We start from the raw sequence: 24,325 nt of genomic DNA, 5'->3' as shown, positions 1-24,325 counted from the left end.
AGCTGTAGCAGACGACATCCTCATCTACGGAGAAGGAGAAAGTGAAGAGGAAGCCATACGTGACCATGATCATAAGCTAAGCAGATTCTTATGTCGTTGCCGTGAAGTTCAAGTTCAAGTTGCAACTAAAAGAAATGCCCTACATTGGACATGTTCTGACAGCAAAGGGACTAAAGCCTGACCCTCATAAAGTACAGGCTATCATTGATTCTGAAAGTCCTAAGGATGTAGCCGGTGTTCATAGATTCCTAGGCCTTGTGAACTATCTAGTCAAGTTTATGAACAACTTAAGTGTCATGTGTGATCCGATTCGTTCCCTCATACACAGGAATGTTGTTTGGAGATGGACACCTGAGCACGAAGAAGCCTTCAGCAACATCAAAGAGGCAATATCGCAAGCACCTGTGTTGAGATACTTCGACTCGAAGTAGGAAAAAACCCGCAGTGTGATGCATCAAGCACTGGACTTGGCGCAACCCTTCTACAGCAAGGACAGCCTGTCGCTTATGCGAGCAGAGCCTTGACTCCAGCTGAACAGCAGTATGCACAGATTGAAAAGCAGTTATTGGCTGTGGTATTTGGAATGGAAAGATTCAACCAGTACACGTATAGAAGAAAAGTGCTTTTGGAAAGCGACCACAAACCCTTAGAAATAATTCACAAGAAACCTCTTATCTCCGCTCCAAAACGCCTTTAACGCATGTTTTTGAGACTTCAGAAATATGAAATTGAGATCATGTACAAGCCAGGCAAGGAGATGTACGTGGCAGACGCTCTGTCCAGAGCCCATCCAAAGAAACTGTCAAAAGAAGCTTGAACAGAGGAAGTCTTCAAAACATTTGAAGATATCAACATGGTGGAATACCTACCAATCTCACAAGCAAGGATGTTGAAGATTAAACAGACCAGTGACGTAACACACGAGTTGCTGAAGAAAACTATCCTTCAAGGATGGCCGAGGACTAAGGAAAGTACACCCATGGAAGTGCACCCTTACTTTCATGTGAACTTTCTGTGCAAGATGGTATCGTATACAGAGGAACCCACTGTGTCATACCAAAGGGATTACGTGCAGAAGTCATGAGGAAACTTCACCAGTCACACATTGGAGCAGAAGGATGCCTTCGCAGAGCCAGAGAATGTGTGTATTGGCCAGGCATGAACTCAGAAATCAAGGATCTAGTCTCTAAGTGTGACATTTGTAGAACTTATGAACCGTCACAACAGAAAGAAACTCTCATCTCGCACGAGACGCCTAACCGTCCGTGGTCTGTAGTAGGAGTAGACCTTTTCCATTCACAAGTCAGCAATGACCAGTACCTCATCACCGTAGACTACTTCAGCAATTTCTTCAAAATAGACAGATTGGAGACCAATTCATCAGCAGCAGGGATCAACAAGCTAAAACAACACTTCGTTAGGCATGGAATTCCAGACAAAGTCATCAGTGACAATGGATCCCAATTTTCCTCTCAACAATTCAGTAACTTTAAGCATATGTGGGAATTCGACCATAAGACATCGAGTCCAGCCTACCCTCAATCAAACGGGAAAGCAGAAAATGCAGTTAAATCAGCAAAGCAACTGATGAATAAAGCTAAACACAGTGGACAAGACCCATGGCTTGCTGAACTGGATTCAGAAACACACCATCCCAGGGTATTGGAGAGAGTCCGTGTCAGCGAATAATCAACCGTAGAACCAAAACGCTGATGCCTGTAAAAGAATCACTACTCTCATATGTTGGTGATCGAGCTAACATCAAGATGAGGAGGGAAAAGGACAGACAAGTGCACTACTATAACCGAACAGCAAAAGACCTACGTGAATTGCAACCAGGAGACACAGTGCGAATGAAGCCAACACAACTACAAGACAAGGAGTGGAAGAAAGGAACAATCATCAGAAGAGAAGAATCAAGATCGTACAACGTGCAAACTCAAGACGGAACGTACAGGAGAAACCGATCTCACCTAAAAGATAGGCGTGAGGAACGAAATGATTTTATGGTACTTCCGGAATACACAGCACCGTCTATTGAGGATCCTCCTGAGAACGATCGAAAAACAGCCATATCTGAAACTGCTGACCTTTAACAAAACGCAAATGACCAACCCATGGTAATTCCGAGCAGTGAAGTAACCACCAACCGAGAGTCCGCTCTAACCACTCGTTATGGCCGCGTAGTGAAACCACCCCAGTATCTGGAGAACTATGTTCAATAGTCAATAGTTACAAGTAGTTATAGATCTTTTACTCTGTCCTTATTGTTTGAAAAAAGGGAGATGTAACAATATTAACTTAACTATCTACAGTGTACAATTGATAATGTGCCTAAGCGGCCCGATACAAGATCTGATATATTTGTAAAGGACACAAGCGACTGTTGTTATCATTGTGCGCATGACGATGTACCACACATGTGCTTCATGCTTCTAAATAAATCGTAGATCTCCTACATACATGTTTGAGGTTCTTTGACATATTGATACAGCTAGGATACAGGTTTCGATCCATAATTTATTAATTTAGATATTAAATCTCGTATTTCGAATCTCGTAATCTGAATCTCGAATGAGCCTTCTAGGCTTTCGTATCTACCCGATGGTTAACTACCCTTACACTTTCCACCATGACGTTAATTAGCCAATTCGCTTTCCTGGGGGCACCCCGTTTTGAAAAAAAAAGGTTTTTTTCCATCAAGACTAAAATCGCTTTCCATTTTATTAACTCTTTTCTATTAACCAGAGATGTCTGATCCAAAGTATCTGCCCGCGATGCATGATGAACCCGTCCTACACTTTTTGCCATAAGTCAAGCCGCGTTTTTTGTTACGTGGGTCTGGAAAGTTCTATTCGATTCTCTCACCAGAGGTGTGTTCAACAAATTTCCATGTACCTGCAACACAAATTTCGGAGAGTGTTCGCGAGCGCTCGCTTTGCTGAACACGCCTCTAAGGTCGTCCTTTGCAAGCGATCTATCCATCAAAACTAGTATCGCGCATTCAAGGAACGGATTGGCTCATTTTATTTGTTCAACATTTGTCAAATCTTAACTTCTGTGTTTACTCTAAATAAGTTACCAGTAAATATAATCGTTGTTTACGCAATTATTCAACATTTATTTCATTGCAAGTAAATATTTTAATGCAAACTACCTCTGACTTGGATCCGCTAAAGCGTGTCCACCACCTTATTCTCATTTTTGCTATTTCGGGCATTTTTATCGAAAATGAAAGTAGGTTTTTGACAATAATTACTGAAATGAGGCCGCCCCCCAACATTCACAAACGATGCTATGTGTCGGAATTTTGGAATACCAGTGGATTCTCTCTCTCTCTCTCTCTCTCTCTCTCTCTGCGGGAAAATTGTAGATCCTTTGTTTTGGTGGTCATTTCCGGTCATGAGACATATCAGATGTCATGTGTTTACCAGTTAACAGTTTTTCTTCAAAGGTATCAAAGAATGAACTTTCAAATTGTCAGCGATATAGAGGGTCTATAGCCAAGTGCCCTTTGCGTATATTAACGTTCGCCGTAACTTCCAGTTGTCGCTGGAAAGAAAAAAAAAGATTTGGGGTTTTTTTTTTGTTAGACACGTTTAAATGAGTATATAATATGTTTATTCCTTTTTTCTCGAGATTTGGGCCAAAATTAAGTATTGGAGCGAGAGTTCCCGTTGCGTAATTGTTAGAGTGGTGAACTTGTCCCCAGGCGACCCATGTTCAAACTTTGAGTGCTGATTTTTTTTCTGTATATAATGGATTTTACCTTTTTACGTTTTTTATTTGATCAAAAAACACAATAATAGCTCCTTTTTTCTGGTATAAATGTACATGTATGTCTATTGTAATCCCTAAAGAGGGTTGAAAGGAATTTGAAAAAGTGTTTAGAAACGATAGTAAAGAACATGTATCCTGATAGCGAATGAAAAGGTGTATTCAAACGGAAAACCTCTCGTTGCTCGCGTCAAGTCTCCGTTATAATTTATTTTATCAAAATTCGATGTATGTCTATTTAAATCTTTACAAAGGGTTCAGTGGAATTGCTCGTTGCTCGCGTTTAGTTAAGGTTTTTTGTTTCCAACGCTTACAGTGAATGTAATGTTTTTTTTCTTTTCTTTTAGAAATGGACGCCCCTATCGTTTTTCTTAAGATTCTTCTGATATTTTTAGAGCGTTTTTGTAAAAAAACTAGTTGATCCATTTGCACCAAATTTTAGGACTGATTAGTCATAGTCATATCTGGAGGTTTCAAAAACTGTGAGCTGATGACGTCACTTCCGGTTTGAGATTTTGATAATTAAGTGATTTTTTTTACTGTTTATTTTGTTCATGCAACTCCTCCAAAACTTACCTTAATAGAAAAGCGAAGCTTTCATGCATTGTAGATCAATGACTATAAATAATCATAAATATAAACTAAAGAAGAATGCTGGCAAAGCGTTTATGCACGCCCGAGCTCGAAAATTTACACCACATTTTTAACGAAATTTTCGCAAATTTTGTGTATTATCGTTTCATGTATAAGATATTTTGTTAAAACATGTAATGCAAACGTTTTTTAAATTTACTCGGGCTTCCATTTGATATCAAAGAAAAGGGACTTTGATATTATTATTTTAGCGCCTTTTTGCTCTGTGACTTTACCTTTCCGCTACTTTTATGTTACTGTGCTTATTGACTTATTGCTTATTGACGTAACTGCGTAACATATTAGTCAGTTGTACGTAACTGCCTGAAGAAGAACCAGGAATGGCGAAAACGTTTGCAGTCTTATCGATTGGGAATTTTATTCTAGAAATATTATCTTTGAATTATATATATTGTAAAACGTCTGAAATGAAAGCGCTTAAGTTTTGCGATTAGTGTTATTTTATATATATATATATATATATATATATATATATATATATATATATATATATATATATATATATATATGTAGATAAATAAAGCCTTGGTACAGCAAAAAATACTTAAATAAATAAAACAGAATGCGACAGTCCAAATTAAATAAATTGTTTACAGTAAACAATTTATTTAATTTGGACTGTCGCATTCTGTTTTATTTATTTAAGTATATATATATATATATATATATATATATATATATATATATATATATATATATATATATACACATGTATCACCACCCCTATTCAAGACTTTCATTTTTTAAGGTCACTCAGTGTTTTCTTAAATAAAGTTTGATACTGGTATCATTTCATATTTATTAGTTTAATAAGGTATTGGCGCTTTGGTAACACCGCTGTTCAAATTTGCTAACGATGATTTTTGAATTAACACACGTACATGATCGGTCATCAGAATAGGCATCGTAAAGCAAAGCTATGAGTAATGCATCAACTCCTTCAGCGCATTTCAAGCGGCATATAAACTATTCAAGTACATCACTGGCTATCTAGTTACAAAAGTCGCTACGCGCATTGATGATGTTTCCGGTCAATTTTTTCTTTGATACATCGATAAATAGAAAAATTATTATCTTCATTTCTTAAATCATAAAAATCTGAATTCTGTAACGTGTCACAAAGATTTTGATGTGCAGATGATGTATAACTCTTAAAATAATCAACCAATTCTTCTTCCAAATTTAACCTTGACGAAATCGTACGTAAAACTTTCAAACAGTACAAATGTATAAATAAACAGAGGGTAAATTTGCTTCATAAAATGAGCAAAGTTTATGTTAAAATTAGTTTTACCCGATATCTTATAATTGATGTTTAAAACTTCTAATATTGTATACTATAGTTTCTATATAAAACACAAAAATAACTTGAAAAAGTATTTTGTTTTATCTATTTTAATGATTGGTTTTAATTTTCTCTGGCATTGGTCGTGTCTTGTCATGGTTTGAACATAAGTCTATAGCCTGTTTATGTAATGGTACTAAAGAAGCATACCCTGGCCACATCTCCAAAAATTTGTCACATTATATTAGCTGTCTTTAATCAACGTCATTTACTACACCTTACATGCATTCCATACCAAGACAGTCCATGCACTTATCTTTTTTTTTTTTATCCGCAAATCATTTTATGATGTACGTATATCGAGTTTGTGTCCTGTCATATTGTGCATTTTAGTACTAATGCCTTAGGTTGTTTAACGTGCCAGTACAATTGAAAACTGTAAATGAGAATGAGGATTAAAATATCAAAACATATATACCTTCTTTGAAGAAATGTACTTCATGTCCTCGTAAATATTCCGCACACTTGTTATGTAGTTCTTCACAGTTCGTTTCCTTACAAAGAAATTGTATGAAACTAACATCCGCTTTCGAGAAAAGATTTTCGTCTAGAAGAATAGCAAAACAGTCCAACACTGAATTTACCGCCATTAAGGATTTCATGTTTCTTGTTGTTTTCGAAGCTACAAAACATACAATATTTATATTAATACGTTTTGTAATTGCGGCGTATTGCGTTATACAATATAAATGAATTTTAAAAAATTGAAGTGTTTATATTTATCGAGTTTTTCTTAAAATTTTGATTTTGCTATGCAAAACAGGCAATGTTGTAATAAATATATGCATTCAAATTCAAATATCTCCTTAAAATAATTGAATTTTGATATTGATATGTCAATGTTCAAATCAATTTATAAATTTATTACTCTTCTTAAAATAATAGGATAAAAATTTGATATTAAATTTCAATTTTTCTTCAGAAAATTGAATTTTCCAATAAAAATCATAATGCCATAAAAGGGTATGATAGATACAAAAATAATTTTCTAGCAGGGCAAAAAGTGACTGCAAAAATAACATATATTGTAGAGGACATCTTAATGTAGATGTGTATAAAAAGGGAGGAAATCATAGACAAATAATTTTTCTTTGGTCCTTCTTAATAATATTTTTGAACAAAATATATGTATGAGAATTAAAATCAAGAATTGTAGATATTTTAAACCTGTGAATAAAAAATTCCTCAATTCAACTATCATTTATGTTAAACAATTGCTATACAATCAAATATCGACAAGAAATTGAAACGAATTTTGAAATGTAAGAAAATAAGATTTATTACATTCGAAAATTCATCTCCAAGAGGATGGGGTTATGTTAGACACGGCCTATCCTTTTAGCAAGTTGCTGGACAAACATTTAACAGAACCTCTATTCATAACGCAAATGTTGGTCCCCTCGTTTTCCTGAACTATGGATTTCGTTTATGGTGACAACTTAAAGATCTGGTATATAAACTACAAACATACTATGTAGAAAAACTTAAAAGTCTAAATATGGAAAGAAATTCTTAAATTTTCAGCTAAAGCATGCGTTGCTTTTGTGATGACATGTTAATGGTCGACTTGACGCTGTCATTGGTGAAAGGAACGTCTTCTGTTACACTTTCTTTGAATTTGTTGTCTTTTAATAACCGACTGTAAATGTTACTTAAACTTCTAAATGCTTGAAATTTATTTAAAGAAAATTTTATTCTATATACATTATTTAAACATTTTTGTTCGATAAGTTTAATCAAAAGCTATTCTAAAAAGGTAGCATTTATAATTGAACACGACATATATAGTATCATTTGAAAAAAAAATGCTGATGTGTTCAAAGAGGTATAGCGCACTTCATATACGATTTGCCCTCAAATATAGCCTTTTTCAAACATCAGACATTTTCAATATTATACAATATTTAGTTTAAATATATTCAAAGAAACGCAAATTACATAATCACCATGCTCTAAGAGTCTTAGTTATCTTACTTGACATCTTTAAAATATTCAGGCTTTTTTAGGGATATAATTATAGGAAAGTAGTTAGTATACGATGAAAATTGGATATTTGACTATTTAAACCACTCTAAATCAAAGACATCCGATTAAAATTATGTTCTACAGGCATTGTAGTACACGTTTACATTGAATTAGTTTTGGTTTAACGTGGTCTTCGTACTGAAAATTAGACAAATATTTCAATTAGTGTCTTTTCTAATACAATCATGTATATAGCCATATTAAAAATGCATCTTCAGAAAATGTTAGATGCGTGGCCTAGTGGTAACGCAGTGGTCTGTTGATTTTGTGGTCGCTGGTTCGAATCCGCAAAGTAGTAATTTTTTTTTCACTTAAATTGAAACATGAACAGAGTAGATAGGTTAAGTTACATGAATCTATTCTTCTGGTTTTTTTTTTTTTTTTAAATTATCTTGATTAAATCAGTCTGAGTATGAGTACACCCAAAATATATATATATATATATATATATATATATATATATATATATATATATATATATATATATATATATATATATATATATATTCATTACCACTATACATGTACTCTATTTACACTTTAATCCATTGCATTTTGCTTGAACATGAACAGAATAGAGAGATTAAGTTACACGTATCTGGGTTTTTTTTTATATTATCTTAAATTGTTTAATTCAGTCTGAGTATGAGTACGCCCAATATAAACAGTTCTTTTCATTATCACTGTACATGTGTGACAATCACTGTTCATATCGAACACACCCGATTTTATTTTTCCCATAATTCTTTGCAACGTGCTTGGCCGACGCTAACAATAGGCGCTAAGTTATACCCGGCCGAGCTGTCCAGCAATAAAGACGTGCTTAGTGTGTGAAGGGGGTATCGTGGTAGAAGCCTGTGTGGCATGTTTTAGTTTCACAAGTTCAGCATTTGACGCGGACACGGATAGCTGACCGTGGTAAGTATTTATTTAGTTTGGTGTAGTTTATTTGTAAATTTTTGCCTTTTTATTAGTATTACGCAGTCGTCCTATAAAGTCACCTTGACCATTGTTCACTGTAGAGTTACCTGTGTGTTCACTGATGTGTGACTTTAGCGAGAGTGTTTAAATGGAATTCGTCTTTTTCTATAGTACAGTTTTTGCTATTGCTGTATAAAGAAACGGTGATTTAAAGGGCTATTTTCTATGCGTTATCTTATTTCAACAATTTATTGTCACTTTTTCCACTTAACTACTTGGGCGGAAGTGCGTCACCGGAAGTCTCAGACGCCATATTGTTTACTGTAAACAAATAACTTAGTTACCATATACTTACAATATTTTGAGATGTTGCCTTTAATATAATACTATTTATACATTATCATAGTTTGATACTATCAGTGAGATACTTATATGATGTATTATACAATATTGTTTTTATTATGGTGTTATGGTGTCACTTGTACACTTATTGTAGTGTCATATTGTTGATGATGGTCATGTCGATGATGATGGTGTAGATGATGTCGTTCATGGTGAAGTCGATGACGATGCGATGTTCATGTTGATGACGACGATGATGTTATGATGTCGATGACTACGATGATGATGATGGTCATGTCGATGAAGATGGTGTAGATGATGTCGTTCATGGTGAAGTCGATGACGATGCGATGTTCATGTTGATGACGACGATGATGTTATGGTGATGATGACGACGACGATGATGATGGTCATGTCGATGAAGATGATGTAGATGATGTCGTTCATGGTGACGTCGGTGATGATGATGAAGTAGATGATTATGGTGATGACGATGATGTCTATTATGATTATAGTGTCGATGATTATGATGGCGATGGTGATGATGATGATTGTGGTGACGAAACTACTCTAGTTGTGGTTGTCCGTAGTTGGTCCAGGACTACAGCCCCGGAGATTCAGACACTCTTGTAATTTATTTTTTGTCATTTGTATAAACATCATATTTTTTCTTGTTGAGTGAAAGGTGTGTGAGTGTTTGTGTGGTTTAGTGTTTATATTTCTATCTTTTCTTTCTTTCTCTTATTTTTTTTGTTATTAAATTTTGTTAAATTTAAGATGTCTTGTTGTTGTTTGGAGTAGCCTCCGCTCATCCCGTTACAACATGTACTCTATCCATTGCACTTTGCTTTACCATATCAGGGTTCAGAATATCAACTTCTGTTATACATAGAGTTTCTAGAATTTATGACAAATCAGTTGTTACAGACATCATTATAAAATCAGTACAGTGTATCCGGGTTTCGAAAATCATATTGCGACAGCTAAGTATCTGAAACTATATTTAGTAACAGATACTTTCCGTCCAAACACAGGTGTAGGCAAAATAATAGGAAAAGCCGCGATACCTCTTTTGCTACCAACATATGATTCTTTAGCAAAATTATAAATTATCTTCATTACTAACCGCTTAATATACTCTGTAGCTGTTGAAATTTCTGCCGTGGAAAATCATTTGCTAAATCACCACAGAGTTTTGCAAACTGTAGATCTTCGTCTAAGATTGCTATTTTGCTTTGGACCAAATCTAAAAGAAATTATTATATACAAAAATAAAAATAAGCGGTTTTGTTTTTAAACATTTAGAATATTTTTTTATTAAGAAAACGAAAAAAAAATGGCCGAAACACTGTTTTTGGATAAAAGATTTGCAAATTTGTTAGCTGTTTCAGTTATCCTGCATTTCATTTAGATTTATCAGCTGCCGGAATGTAGGTGGCTCTATCTTATAAAATTACGTAACTGTGTCATTCTTTGTAGCTACATGTATTACGATCAGTATTCATTTGTATGATATTTTATATAAGGAATAAGGAATCATTCTTTGAGTATTATGACGTGATAATTTTGTTCGGGGCGTGATCAAATCCAATAAAGCCCGAAGGGCTTTATGATAGATTTGATCACGCCCCGACCAAAATTATCACCTCTTAATATTCAAAGAATGATTCCTTATTACTTATATTTATATAATTTTAAGCCATCGTACGATTAAATATTTAAAATATAGATAAGCAATTTTGCGTCATTTGTATTATTGGGTTATATAGTACAAAATCGATACGTAGTGTTATCACAGGCAAAGACACTGGAGAATGTAAATATACACGTATATGTAATATTACTTATTAGGTTAGTTACTGACTCACTACGGAAATATATTGGGTTGATCAATCTCATAGATGGCGAGGCGAAGGCAACCCAATATATTTCCGTAGTGAGTCAGTAACTAACCTAATAAGTGTTTTGTTTTCTCGAGGACTTTCAAGCGACATATTTATTCACAAATAGCGATGATCTACGCAAAGCCATGTACAAGATGCCTTTCATCTCGTCCAATTTAACTCATTTAAACTCTTCAAAATTTTCAATCTCACCTTACAAATACTCTTTCAAAATCTTTGCTTCACCCATGTTTACTTACAATGTTTTGTTGCTATTCAATTTTAAATGTTTTTTCCTTTTCCTCTGCAGAGATTTGAGCAAATTTCGACGCTGCCATTTTGTTCTGCTCCAGACAAAACAATGTGACGTCAGTATTCTAAGGGCAACTACTCTAATTTTAAAGAATTTCAAAGGGCAACTACTCCAAATACTTTAAGAACTTATGGCATGCAGTTTATGTATAAAATACTATGAAATGTCGAAATGAGTAAGCGAAGCGTCGACCAATGGCGGCCATATTGCCTAATATTATTTCTCACAGAACAAATATAGAGATATATGAGGCAATCACGTGCTATGTTTAAACCAATGAAAATGTGACATTTCAGTCCAAGGGAAAACAAAGATGACATATACACGTGTATATAAAATATGTTAAAGGTCGACACCCGGGAGGAGTCTTTCCCTGTAAAAGAAATTATTTTGCTTTTGACCAAATGTCAAAGAAATTATTATAAACAACAAGCTGTCAATGTGACAGCAAACCGGGTTTTCTTTGGTGTGAACAGTATCCATAATCCATAATCTATTTGTCAACCCTGAATTGATGAACGTAGCTATTCAGAAAAATGGGGTACTTAATATGCAATATTTTTGTCAAAAAATAACAAAATAATAGAGTTCAACAGCTGGTATTTTTTCATAAATTACTAAAAATCAAATTGCAAGCAATATGCACACTTCTGATATACAGTGTATGTTAAATTGATCTGCAAAAGAACAACTTTCAATCTTGAAAACTGTAGGAGTAATTATCCGTACAATAGGGGTACCCTATATGCGATATTTTGTCCAAAAAATGACTAAGTTCAACAGCTTGTTTCTTTCATTAATTATCAGAAGTGTGAAGAGTTTACAGTAAGATGGACGATTAGTGATCAAAAAGTTCATCTAAATCTTCAAGTGTTTGATGAAATTAAGAAATCTGCATATTCCTTTGTATAGCAAAATGCCACTCAATCTATATTTACCTTTTGAAGATGCAAGTTGAAAGATCTTTTGGTTAAGAATGAAATAGTCGATGTGTAGTCTTGTAAGATGGTGACAGTCTTGTTCACTCAACGTCAACAATATACTAGTGTAATTATCCTTCAATGAGAGTACTAGCATAAAACTTCTTGAATGATGAACTCCATTTACTAGAATTTCGTCTGTCCTACAATTCACGATACCAGCAACTGTCTGAACGATATTTAGAATATTTTCTTTAGTGTAGTTATTGAGGTCTCCTTGAACATGGAACTGCACTTTTGTATACCCATTTTCTGAATTAAGAAGAGGAATGGTCGGTTTAAAAAAAAAGTTGTATAAAACGGCAACACGAAAAATTTAAGGAAATGCAATTACATGAACAATAACAACACAACTATATATAATGATAATTTAAAAGAAAACTTGTTTATGTTTCACCAATCATTATACGTGTTTATTGTAAAGTGTAATCTTTGTATTATGTAATTAATTCGGCGATTGTTTTTCAGAACAATTATCCTTGTAATTACAAACTAAGTAATCTATTCATCAATGGTACTTGTTATGTAGACATTTATAAGACAATATAAATAACAAAATACAAGTAGCCATAACCTTTGAAATATTGAAGAAAGGAAGCCTACCTATTTGCCTTTCGAAATAACATAATGCATTTTGCGATAACGCATAATCTTCACATTTTTCATACAATTCTTTACATTCGGTCACTTTGCAAAGAAATTGTATAAAGATAACATCCCTTTTAGAAAATATGTTTTCATCTTGAAGAATGGTAAAACATTCCATTGCAGAATCAGCTGATTTTAAGGAAGGCACGTCCGCAACTTTACCAGAAGCTGCAATCGACATAAACATATTAACGTGCGTATTTTGCAAAAAATAAATCAAATCATTTTAAATACTTATACGCGTAGATTCCTCGCAGTATTTCTTGACTATTTATTCAGCATTTGATGAAAGAGGGAGAAAAGTCTTTTTTTATTTGAGCTTATTAAATGGTTTAAGGTAGTACAAAACAGATAAGCTAAATGTTTCCTATCATTGAATTTTTCTACTTTTTTTTCTTTGAAATCAATTCTTTAAATGCGTAAAATTTGAAAAAATTCAGACCTCACAATTTTTGCCCACATCACCCCAAACATACCAATTGAATGTCCTTTCAGTGAAGTGTAAAATGAAATACTCATTGTTGTAATTTCTTATGCAATTAGGGTTTTTTTCAAAATATTACAATATTTACAGGAGATCTTTTTGTTACTAATAGATACTGAAATAAATTTTACCTGGTAACTTCAGATAATTTCTGATGCGATATAATGTAAAACTATTGCTTGTGAATTCTCTTTTAAGACGAAAATTGGAGGCACTTAACGGTATCTAATAAGAAAATGTATTATTCAAATTTAGATAAAATTTAACAGTATGATTGTCATTACCCTATAATTAAAATATATCAAAATAAAGAAAATTTAACCATTGGTTTCAAAATAATTAAGGTTTAAGTTTATTTGACGTAGGTAAAAATTGATAAAAATCCTAGATGATGTCATCATATTCGACCTTTGACCTGTTGATTTGACCTTAAAATTTGTTGGACATAAAGCCTGGTGGTGGTTGTGTCCAAATTTCAGGTCTTTACTTTGAAAAGAACACAAGTTACGCATTTTTAAATGATGTTAGGCTAAATTGCACAAAAATCATATGAACACCATCCAAATGTTTTTTTCTTCAAAATTATCAAAATATTTTGTACCTCAAATTTGTTCGGCCTTGAGTAATTGATGGGTATGATTTATATATTTTTTATCAAGATAATGGATTGAAATTAATTTTTACATAATATTAAGTCATTATTTTGTGTATTTTTCAAATGAATAATTTCAGGGGTGTTTTGTACTATATTTTGTCATACTTTGTTGACGAAAAACAACATCTTTGAGTTTTAAAGCACGTTTGAAGTTTGAAAAATCGAATTCTCCGCCATTTACTGCAGGCGTACATAAAGTTAAACTATTTTGTGTTAAAAATAAAAACAAATTCAATATTTGGGATGTCAGACCATCTATTCTGGTTTACATATACAATGTACACAATTCTTTGAACTAAATACAGGTTTTAGATTCCGGATGAACGACCCGGAGCTTCAGTTCCATACATGATACAAAGGCACCCAAAATGCCTAAATTATGTGGAAACAATCTTTTTAGCAATGTTATTCATTTAGAATCTGTTTAATAAAAACAATTCATGGATGCTTAAATCTTACAAAAACAATGTTAAGTATCTTAGTTCAAAGCATTTGGTTCAGCCAGTAAATTGTCGACCAAAGTCAAAATTCTTCGCTACAACTATAGAAATTAAGTATAATCGGGATGTATGAAATACACTAGCAGAAAGTTTTTATGATGTTTGACATCTATTGACTACTCCCAAAACTCCGCTTTAAGATTATGCACATATACGATGAACATAATTGTTTCAATAACGTATTACAATTTATTTCACAATTTAATATTTAATACTTTAAAGACTTCAGATCCCTCTCGGTCCCTAATTTAAAGGACCATCCCCTTTTTCTGGATGTCAAAAGAAAGCTCTTGCCATTTCAAACACCGTTCTCAAGATATCTAGAAAAGATCACCTTTAGGGCCGACACTATTACTCCTTTTAAGACTGGCTGTTATGACTGCATATTGTTTAACACATTATTTACAGCATGTTTTGTTCAATATTGCCTCACAAACTTTCTCTTCATTTTGAGATATTGATGATCAAGATTTTGGACTTCTGTCCACTTAAAATTCCTAATTACGTAACAGAGGGGCACACAATTATCATGTTTATATAAATAACGTTATGATAAACATAATTGCTTCTACACCGTATCACAAAATGTTTCACAGTTAAAAGTTATTACTAAAAGACTTCATTAGCCCTCTCAGACCCCCATTTGCAGGACAAGCTGCTTTTTCTTGATGTCAAATGTAAGCTCTTGATTTCATAAAGTTTTTCTTGTTCTATGTGTTTTAACAAAATACTTTCGGGAAGAGATATAAAAAAACACGAAAAAAAAACTAAACAAAAAAACACGACGCATTTTTAATCTCAGGCGAGCTATTTCAGTCTTTGGTCTACCAGCCCTGAAAATTTCAACATCATATCTTATAATGGTATACGAGTTTTCCCGACAAAATACCTCTATACAAACGATAAATCAAGGATATCTCAAGCTAGGAAATTACATCATCATCAAAAACATTCCAACAAGGTTTAGATCAATACCTATCAGACCAGAAAATTTGGCGCAAATCGGTTGAGCCGTTTCTGACAAATCGCGTGCACAAAATCGGTAAGAAAAAAAAATAATAGATACGATCTCGTTAAGAGTAACAGTAGGTCTTCCGGTCGATTTCTGTTTTAAATGATACCATGAATAATCGATACAATTTCATAATTAACCCCCCACCCCACTTTCAGAAAATGTAAAAAAAAATCCTTTATTACGCAATAAATGGGTAAAGCAATGAGTTTTCCAAAAAGATGTCATTACTTTTGTTCTTTGTTCTTTGTACTTTGTTCTATAATGTAACACTAAATCTTGATCGTTTTAAAGTTATTTATGATAGACTTTACAAGTCTCTTGGCCCCAAATAAAGGGACCAGTCCCTTTTTCTTGATTTCACACAAAAGGTCTCACAAATACCAACATTTCTTGTTCTTACACCCATCTAAAACTGTTGTTCATTTTTGAGATACAAATGATGTAATATTTTAGGGCCAGCCCTGTAGATCCCTAATGGGGACAGACTTAGGTGTTTTGATTCATGCAATAAATTTAAATTAATTTTACAAGCATTTTTTCTTCTACATTGCTTAACAAAATATGTCTCCTTCTCTAGATATATTGAGTCAAAGTTTGAGAATTCTGGCCCCTATAAATATCTCAAATTACGTCATAAATGAGTGTGGCAATAAGTTTTCCAAATAGATATTATTACAATCATATCTCGAGGGGTGTCAATTTCAACACTTACCCTCCCAAACAGGCACTATTTATTTTATTATACTGAATGTCTTATTTTTAAAGAAAATTTTACTGCTTTTATATAGAAATAAAGTGAATTATACGGCAAACCGTACACACATAATTTACGCGCATGTAACAATTCGTTGTGTTACCCGTTGCCAAGTGTGTTGCTAACGCTGAGGGTAATAGAACGGATTACCAACTGCGTCTAAACCAATCAGATTTCAGTATTTAACATGAAAGTATAATAATACAAAATATCAACTGATAAAAAGATACAGATCAAAACTTATGAAATTTTTTATTAAAAATTCGAATCCAATTTTCGTGGCAAGGCGAGCTCCAAGAAATGGCGCCACTGGCGTAAAACAACATATTAATGCAACTTCAAGCTATGGTCTACCTATCCTGAAAATTTCGTAATTATGTCTCTGATAGTTTATGAGTTTTTGTGTGCACAAAATAGATCGTCAAAAATTTACAAAATTAGTCGTAAATCGGTACCGGAAGTGACGACAACAACAATTTCAGAAAAATAATATAAAATTCAGATCACATCCCTTCATCTGTGAAAAAATGGTTAAAATCGGTCTATTTATTTCCAAGAATTCGCGTGCACAAGATTTGGAAAAAATAGTAATGATAACTAGACACGATCTCGTTGCGAGCAACGACGATGTCTGCCGTCCCATTATCATTAGGACAACATATGACATCATCGACTTTGATTTTCGACAACAAAACATGATATGGGAAAAGGAGTGAAGTACTAATTTTTTTTTTGCTTCGGCGTTTTCTGAGATAAAAATGATTTTAGACCATCATGCACAATTTTGTCTATAAGCCCTGAAAATTTCACCATTATATTTGCAAATGTTAAGGAGAAGTTCCACCGACAAAATATTCCTATAAAGATCATTAAACCGACGATACGTCAAAAACGGAAGTAACGTAAACAGCAAAAAAATCTCCAACAAAGTTCAGATCAATACCTATCAGATCTGATAGTTTTAGATTAATCGAATAAGTTGTTGCTGAGAACTGGCGTGCACTAAATTGGGTTAGTTTTATATACTGTGTACACAGTGCACTGGATAAAACGCTGGTTTATGGATTTAAGCTACTCAGATAATCAACTGAACATAATTGAAAATGTTTATGTTCACAGTTCAATTTAAAGACCTAGAAGAAAAGAATAAAGAATGCTTGCATCCATAAATACATGACTTTTATTGAATAAATGACAGCTATTCATCTGCTTATAATCACAGATGTTGGCAATTGTATCATTATTCGTTGTAAAATAATGAGAAACAGACAAAGCCCTATCATTAAGCTTCGGGATTTGTATTTTAAAAAAAAACAAGTTCACGATGCTGCAAAATTTACAACCAACATGTTTAAAGATTCTAATTCTGCATATTTAATGTTGAAAAATGACCCCAAGTAAATCTTTATTCCAAGTAGTTATCCTCTAACTGAATATGTATGTTTATTGTGGTCGGGATGCTTAAAATACATGTACACACATTCTCTAAATTCGGAATTATTGTGTTGAAATAATGACAGCAGGCACTTTGCACTATACATATGTACTTGGCATCTTATGACAATTCCCACAAATACGCAGATATAAAGGATGACTGCACTTAGCGCCGGGTTTTGGACCCTTTTTAGTCGCTTCTGTTGCGTTTATTTCTTAACATAATATCACTTTTGTTAAATATTTTAAAGAGTCTGCTCAATTTCCAACAAGAATTAAGGATTTAGACTGTGATACAATAAGCTCATTCTATGCTTTTCTCCTTACAACTTTCGAAATAGGAGAATTTTCGCTTGTCTGCCGTTGCGTTGATCGAACATAAGATTGATGTTAATATGCATGAGAGGTGGGATTGCATTATCAGAATAATACTAAAATTAGACTAGCATGAATAATGCCATGTATAAGAATTTATGTGATCACCCTTTCATCATATAACCCTAGGCCCATCTATTCTATGTGGTACAAGTATACTATTATGGTTTCAACAATTAAACCACACCGATGTAAGTACAAAAGACTTTAATAAATCAATGCTTGACAACTTTAAAAAGTGTTCGAGAACATTCTCCTACAAAACATGCTACCTTACACGTCACGTGATAGAATTTTGCATTCACAAAGTTACCTGAGGTGAGAAATCACGTGGTAAATTATAATATTCAACATGCACCAACCCTTGGTTACAACAGGGAGAGCGAAAGTAAGAAGAAGCAGTTTTTCTCTCATTAAAACTATAAGCGCATGTTTGTGTATTTATCTCCCTTTGACATAACTTACATGCAAATATACAACTACTGTCAAACGGAGAACAATAGATAAACATGCGCTGACTATGTATAAAGTGGGCGTCCTCATTATCGTATGGAAATTCAAGAAATAGTGATGAACCCCGCCTATGAAAACAAATTTCGTACTTGGTTACATACTTTTATTTAACGCAGTTACGTAAAATTGCAGTTTAGATGTTGACCATATCTGCATTTGAAAGAAAAATTCTTTTTAAAGTTTATTTTCTTGCAAACATCGCATGTCCTTAAGTGCGGTCATCCTTTTAACGAATATGCTCCGTTTGTCAATCGTTTGCAATTAAGCGGTCTTAAATCAATATTGTTTCACATTTTCCAGAACTTGTCATTTAGAACAAACATCATTCATAAATTTGTTAATACAGATGATATATTGATAACACGAACCGGAATGGATAATGTGACGTGTTTGATTAGAGTTCAATGACAGTTCTCAAAGCGGCGGGAAATTCACAAAGCAATCGATATTTCTGTATGATTATTAATTAGTCTCTTTCCTAAGAAAGCCCATTCAGCTTATTTTCGTAGGTAAAAAAATTTTTTTTTTCGCGAATAAACGAGGAACCTTCGCGATATAACGCGAAACTTTCGCTAATCAACGCGTAACATTCGCGTCAAATTGGTAAACCTTTGCACTAAACAGTAAAAATGCACGGGACACAATAAGTGCATTTCCAATCAACATCGGTTCAATATAACATTAATTGCTATAATTGATAAAATCAAAATGCATTTCCCATAACAGTGTATAATAAAAGATGTATAGTAAACTATTGGTACTTTTTAGTATTTATATTCAACAGTTATGATACATGTATCTTAAAATTTATACGTGCTTTCAAAATTATATAGAATTTCAATTGTGTATTTTCCGGATAAGAAAGTAATGCCTTTTTATGAATATTGATGAAGAAAGAGTGAAACAAACCTCATTGCGCATGTCCACGGTAAATCAGGTAGTTGTTATTGTTTGCCTAATTACATAAACATATCTCTCTCGATTTTGTAAATGCTAAACAGTTGTTACTTTAAGATATATGCTTGTATTATGAGTGTAATACGTTTGTCATTCACAGTTCCATTACTTTTGAATATTTAGATAGAATAACACTCACACGTACTAAAAATAGCCCTTAGGGAAAACATGTAAGACTAGTTCGTGGTTCAAGGGAAGTATATGTATATACATGTACATGCTCACACGCTTGTATTTTTGCTTTCTTAAGTTCGTACTTAGATAAAGGACACATCTATGTTTTACTGAATTTATTTTTATCCTTTCCTTCAACAGGTCGGGTATACTACCATTATTTAACATGTGACAATATTTTTAGTTGCAAAGCATGATTGTCTACAACGTGTTTACGATTTAACAAACACACATGGTTTTTGTTTGTTTTTTACACAATATTTAATTGCTTGCCGGAATATTTGTACATCTTCCTTTTTTCTTTAGAAGGTAAAAGTGGAAAGATTACGTACCATTCACTTTGTTCCATTGTCCCAAAATGGTATTATTTTCAATACGCTTTGTATACACTGAAACTTGTAGTAGCCCACAATACCTTGCAACTCATTCACCTGATTGGTTTGTCGATAAAAGTAAACAGATGGCTAATTTATTATGTAAATTTATGCCGACGTCACAAAATCTAGTGGTCTCGACCTGTTCAAATATAAAGGTTTTGACCTCACACCAAGTTTTGTAGGTTACATTTAGCTTTCGTTATCACGTGACAGAATGATATTCATGAGGAGGCATTACTTTCCTGGCAGGAAAAAAATTGTTCTTCATAAGGACTCTTGTATAAAATGATAATATTTTTTATTAAAGTTTCTTCGCGTTATGTCGCGAAATTTTCGCATTCATTTGCGACAGTTATTTTTTTTTTTAACCTAAATTAGCTCAACGGGCTTTTTGTACTTTTCCCTTTAAATGACCCCCCCCCCCCCTCCAAAATAAAAAAAAAATTCCTGAAAAAGAATAAGAGGATAGTTATCTATTTCATGTGGTTGGGTTATATGCTACGTTTGTATTTGCATATCTATAGCATACATTTCTTTTACTATAAGAACATTGTACAACTAACAAAATACAATAATTGACAACGGGCAACGGTTATGCCATCAAAAGATAAAAAAAAAATGACATTTGTCTATTACACACTTTTTCGACTAATTATATTTATTTAAACGATCAAGAACAATATAAATAATGTGAGTAAAAAAACTTACATTGTATTATGAATTTAAGAAGTTTTAGTTTTTCGACAGGAAATTGGTTTGCTAGATCGTTATTGAGAATGGCAAACTTAAGTCCTGCACCTTTGTCTTTGTAAAGTGAGTTTTCCAATGAACCTGAAGAAAACAATATATAAAAAGCATATTTCAACAGTAGTATAATAATAAAAAATGGCATTCAATACATTGAAATATTTTTAGGGCATTGCATTTAGATTAAATGTCAAAGAAACAGAATTCAGTCGGATCCGATGCAAATTTTGTTGACCCAGTAGCATAAGTTTAGATTTCAACTTTTTAAGCACTCTGTCACATTCGGATTAATTGCACACTATTCAAAACTCGAAATTTGAAACACGAAACTCGAAAATAAAAATTCTGATTTCGAGATTTAATATCTAATTTAAATAATCAAAACATATATACATATATATATATATATATATATATATATATATATATATATATATATATATATATATATATATATATATATATATATATATATATATATATATATATTACATTACAGCGACATCAAACTAGGAGTAATAGGGTACCGATTAGATAACTACACAAATAATATCCATGTGTAGAACACATTAAAATATTTTGATTTAAATGCATGCGTTTTCAAAAATTGAATTTCAACGTTTGAGCATGCAACATTTTATTCTATTAACAACAGAGACTAGAATGCATATTTACATACATATACCAAATCTTAGTTAAATCTTCGAAACTTTTCCAATCCATAAGGCAATTGACAATTACATTTGAATTAAACATACATTTTGTATAAAAGAAACTCTCGAAATATGTGAACACACAATGCAAAGATTTGTGAAGTTATATGACTGCATAACTAATAGCCTAACTTATATCCAATCTAAAGAAAAGCTACAGTGAATTGCACGGTACAAATTAAATCTACTACTTAAATGTTATATGTGGCGTATTTTTTCATGCTCAGAAATATTTGATTGATCTGTTTATTTAAAAATGTTATATAAAAAAAATATCTTCACAATAAATTACGCAGTTTATATCATTCAGGTTAAAAAGATATAGAAATAAATAAATGATTTTTATTATTATTATGAAGTCGATAATAAACCCAGCATTTGAATAAACCCCGCCTTAAATAGGTCACGTGATACCACGCTCAGTCTATCACAACAACAATGGCGACGGCAAGAAAGATAGATACACCGTTAAGTTTGACAGATTTGGCAAAGAACGAAAAAAGAGACATACTGACAAGGATAGGAACAAAGGGAAGATTGTCATCGGAGACCATGTAGAATGATAGAATAGGAATTAAAGCCAAATTAAACTTAAGTGTATATCATGAAGTTGTAGGGATTTTGCTAGTCAGGTTCGTACATACACCATGTGTTCCATGTCTTTACTTTTTAAGTTATAAACCACAAGTAGAGGACTTTTTTTAAATAAAGAATAAATAAACACGCTCGGTGCATTCAACCCTCAGGGAGAACATCTTCGCTAGCCAAGGGTTTTCGGTCCACTTTGCTCCCCATAAACCCTTGGCGGATTTCATTGCGAAAACTCGGTGATGTGGTGGCGCTATCTAGCGAGCAACTTGAGTTGCGCCCCTTGCATATTTACATTTTAATCGAATTAAACAACGTGTTATATACACACTACGGCTTAATACAACTTGAAAACATGTTGACTACCGAATATCGGAACATAATTAACGATGCTATTAAATACGAATTAAGTTATAAACTAGGGAAAGCATGGAATGTTTTATTCATAGTGTTTTGTATGGACCTGTTCCAGGAGTGAAAAAGTCGCGATTTATATATCAAAGCTTTCATGTCATTAAACCAGGTATCGTTGTCGTAAAGAAATAAAATAAATCTCATTAAACCTTTTTAAAAAAGCAATAACCATAAGCAGGAACGTATTTACTTCCCATGCTATCACGCGAGCCTTGACAAATGTGTAGAACTATGTTCAATCCCAGTAAAATATATAGGTTTTTTAAGCGATCTGGTTAGACCATCGTTGGCGAGGCACTGTAGTCTAGAAATTGTGTCTCAATTTGTTAAAAGCACCGAATGATTTACCAAAGATCACACCTGTGTTTTCTTTTAAAGTTTATATTTACAAGCACTGCGATTGGATCAGCTACTCGCAGCTGCAGCCAATCATAAAACGGAGCTCGTCACCGAGTTTTCGCAATGAAATCCGCCAAGGGTTTATGGGGAGCAAAGTGGACCGAAAACCCTTGGCTAGCGAAGATGCAGGGAGAAGGGTGGGGGGTATTCACTCATTTTACCGTGTCGATGCTAAAATCGTGTTTCATCGTTATTACACATACTTAGCAATTTATATCGCTCTACAGTAATGAAAAACGGAATAAAAATGCTGATATAAGAATTATCTAATTTAAGACATGACAAAATGTGATTCTAATTTGTAAACAAACTGTTCTTCCATCGTGTTTTCAATACTAGGTTTTCCCTCACTCATGCGCAATGACGTTAAAAATGTTTACTCCAAATACGCCACATATACCTTTAATATCCATATACACGCATTTTTATTGTCATCTATAATACAGAATGACGAAACAATAATCACGGAATGAAGCTTTGGGAATGCATGCGGTGCAGATAGCCGTCAGAGCCGTTCAGTGATTTTAACTCATTCTAACATTTATTTTGTTAATTTACTGTTATTGCATGAAAACAAATAAGAAAGTATCCGGATGATACGTTGAATTGTGCGATGCATTCCAAGTGACCTCCGAATGGAGAAAAGATCTCCATTAAAATCTCTGTCACAAACTTGTTTTCGTTCTGATGATTTTTTTTCGTATAAAAAATGATAATATTAAATTGACAAAAAGAAACCTTGGAAATTTTACCTTTCGTCGATTTCAATTAAACTTCTTTCACATGTATGTGTATTTGTATGAAAATCGTCCAAGTATGTAAGAAAAAGACTGTAATGTTTCAAACATATTTATTTGATCGTCAAAAACTGCATATCACATAGAATCCAAATGTTACATGACAGCATAATTTAAATATTACCCGGAAATGTTGGCAACACGTTTATATATATCTCAAATCATCAGCGCAAAAAACATTAATATCACCGACGACAAATAGACTGTTATCTGTTACCTATCATGCAGATATAGTGATGACAAACTTTGCGGATAGGTTATGGCAACTCCGAGTTTTATGATCGTGCAAATTATGGTCTTTGATAAATGTCTATTTCGAATAAAAACAATGCTGAATATTAGTGATGGGTGAATGTGTTCACTTACAAATTATTTTTGTGCGTCGGAATATTGAGTCGTTGTTTAAAGCTCTCGTGACATGGTATCACGTAGCAGTTATATTAAAATAATTTGATCGTGAATAAGTGCATTTATATAGATATTTCTGCTAGAATCGTGTTGCTGATAAAATGAGGTTATAATCAAAATCAAAAATAGATTA

The 24,325-nt window shown here is 33.1% G+C and overlaps 1 protein-coding gene and 1 long non-coding RNA gene across 4 annotated transcripts in view; one reads left to right on the top strand and one right to left on the bottom strand.

Moving 5' to 3' along the window:
* Positions 1–24,325, bottom strand: part of LOC136270275 (3'-5' exoribonuclease HELZ2-like) — a 58,579-nt gene that overhangs the window by 19,241 nt on the left and 15,013 nt on the right. For all 3 annotated transcript variants that reach the window (XM_066067463.1, XM_066067462.1, XM_066067464.1), the window contains exons 7-11: positions 20,835–20,957; positions 12,844–13,056; positions 12,199–12,492; positions 10,191–10,310; positions 6,195–6,398 (exon numbers count right to left, since the gene is read on the bottom strand). In XM_066067463.1, coding sequence (XP_065923535.1) covers positions 6,195–6,398; positions 10,191–10,310; positions 12,199–12,492; positions 12,844–13,056; positions 20,835–20,957 — 954 coding nt within the window. The remainder of the gene's footprint in view (positions 1–6,194; positions 6,399–10,190; positions 10,311–12,198; positions 12,493–12,843; positions 13,057–20,834; positions 20,958–24,325) is intronic.
* On the top strand, positions 8,491–9,840 carry LOC136270338 (uncharacterized). Its single transcript, XR_010708092.1, has 2 exons — positions 8,491–8,719; positions 9,219–9,840. It is a non-coding gene; the product is annotated as an uncharacterized lncRNA (long non-coding RNA).

Source organism: Magallana gigas, chromosome 7 (genome assembly GCF_963853765.1).
Source record: "Magallana gigas chromosome 7, xbMagGiga1.1, whole genome shotgun sequence".
NCBI classification, from domain to species: Eukaryota; Metazoa; Mollusca; class Bivalvia; order Ostreida; family Ostreidae; genus Magallana; species Magallana gigas.
This window is presented reverse-complemented; position numbering and strand designations above follow the sequence as displayed.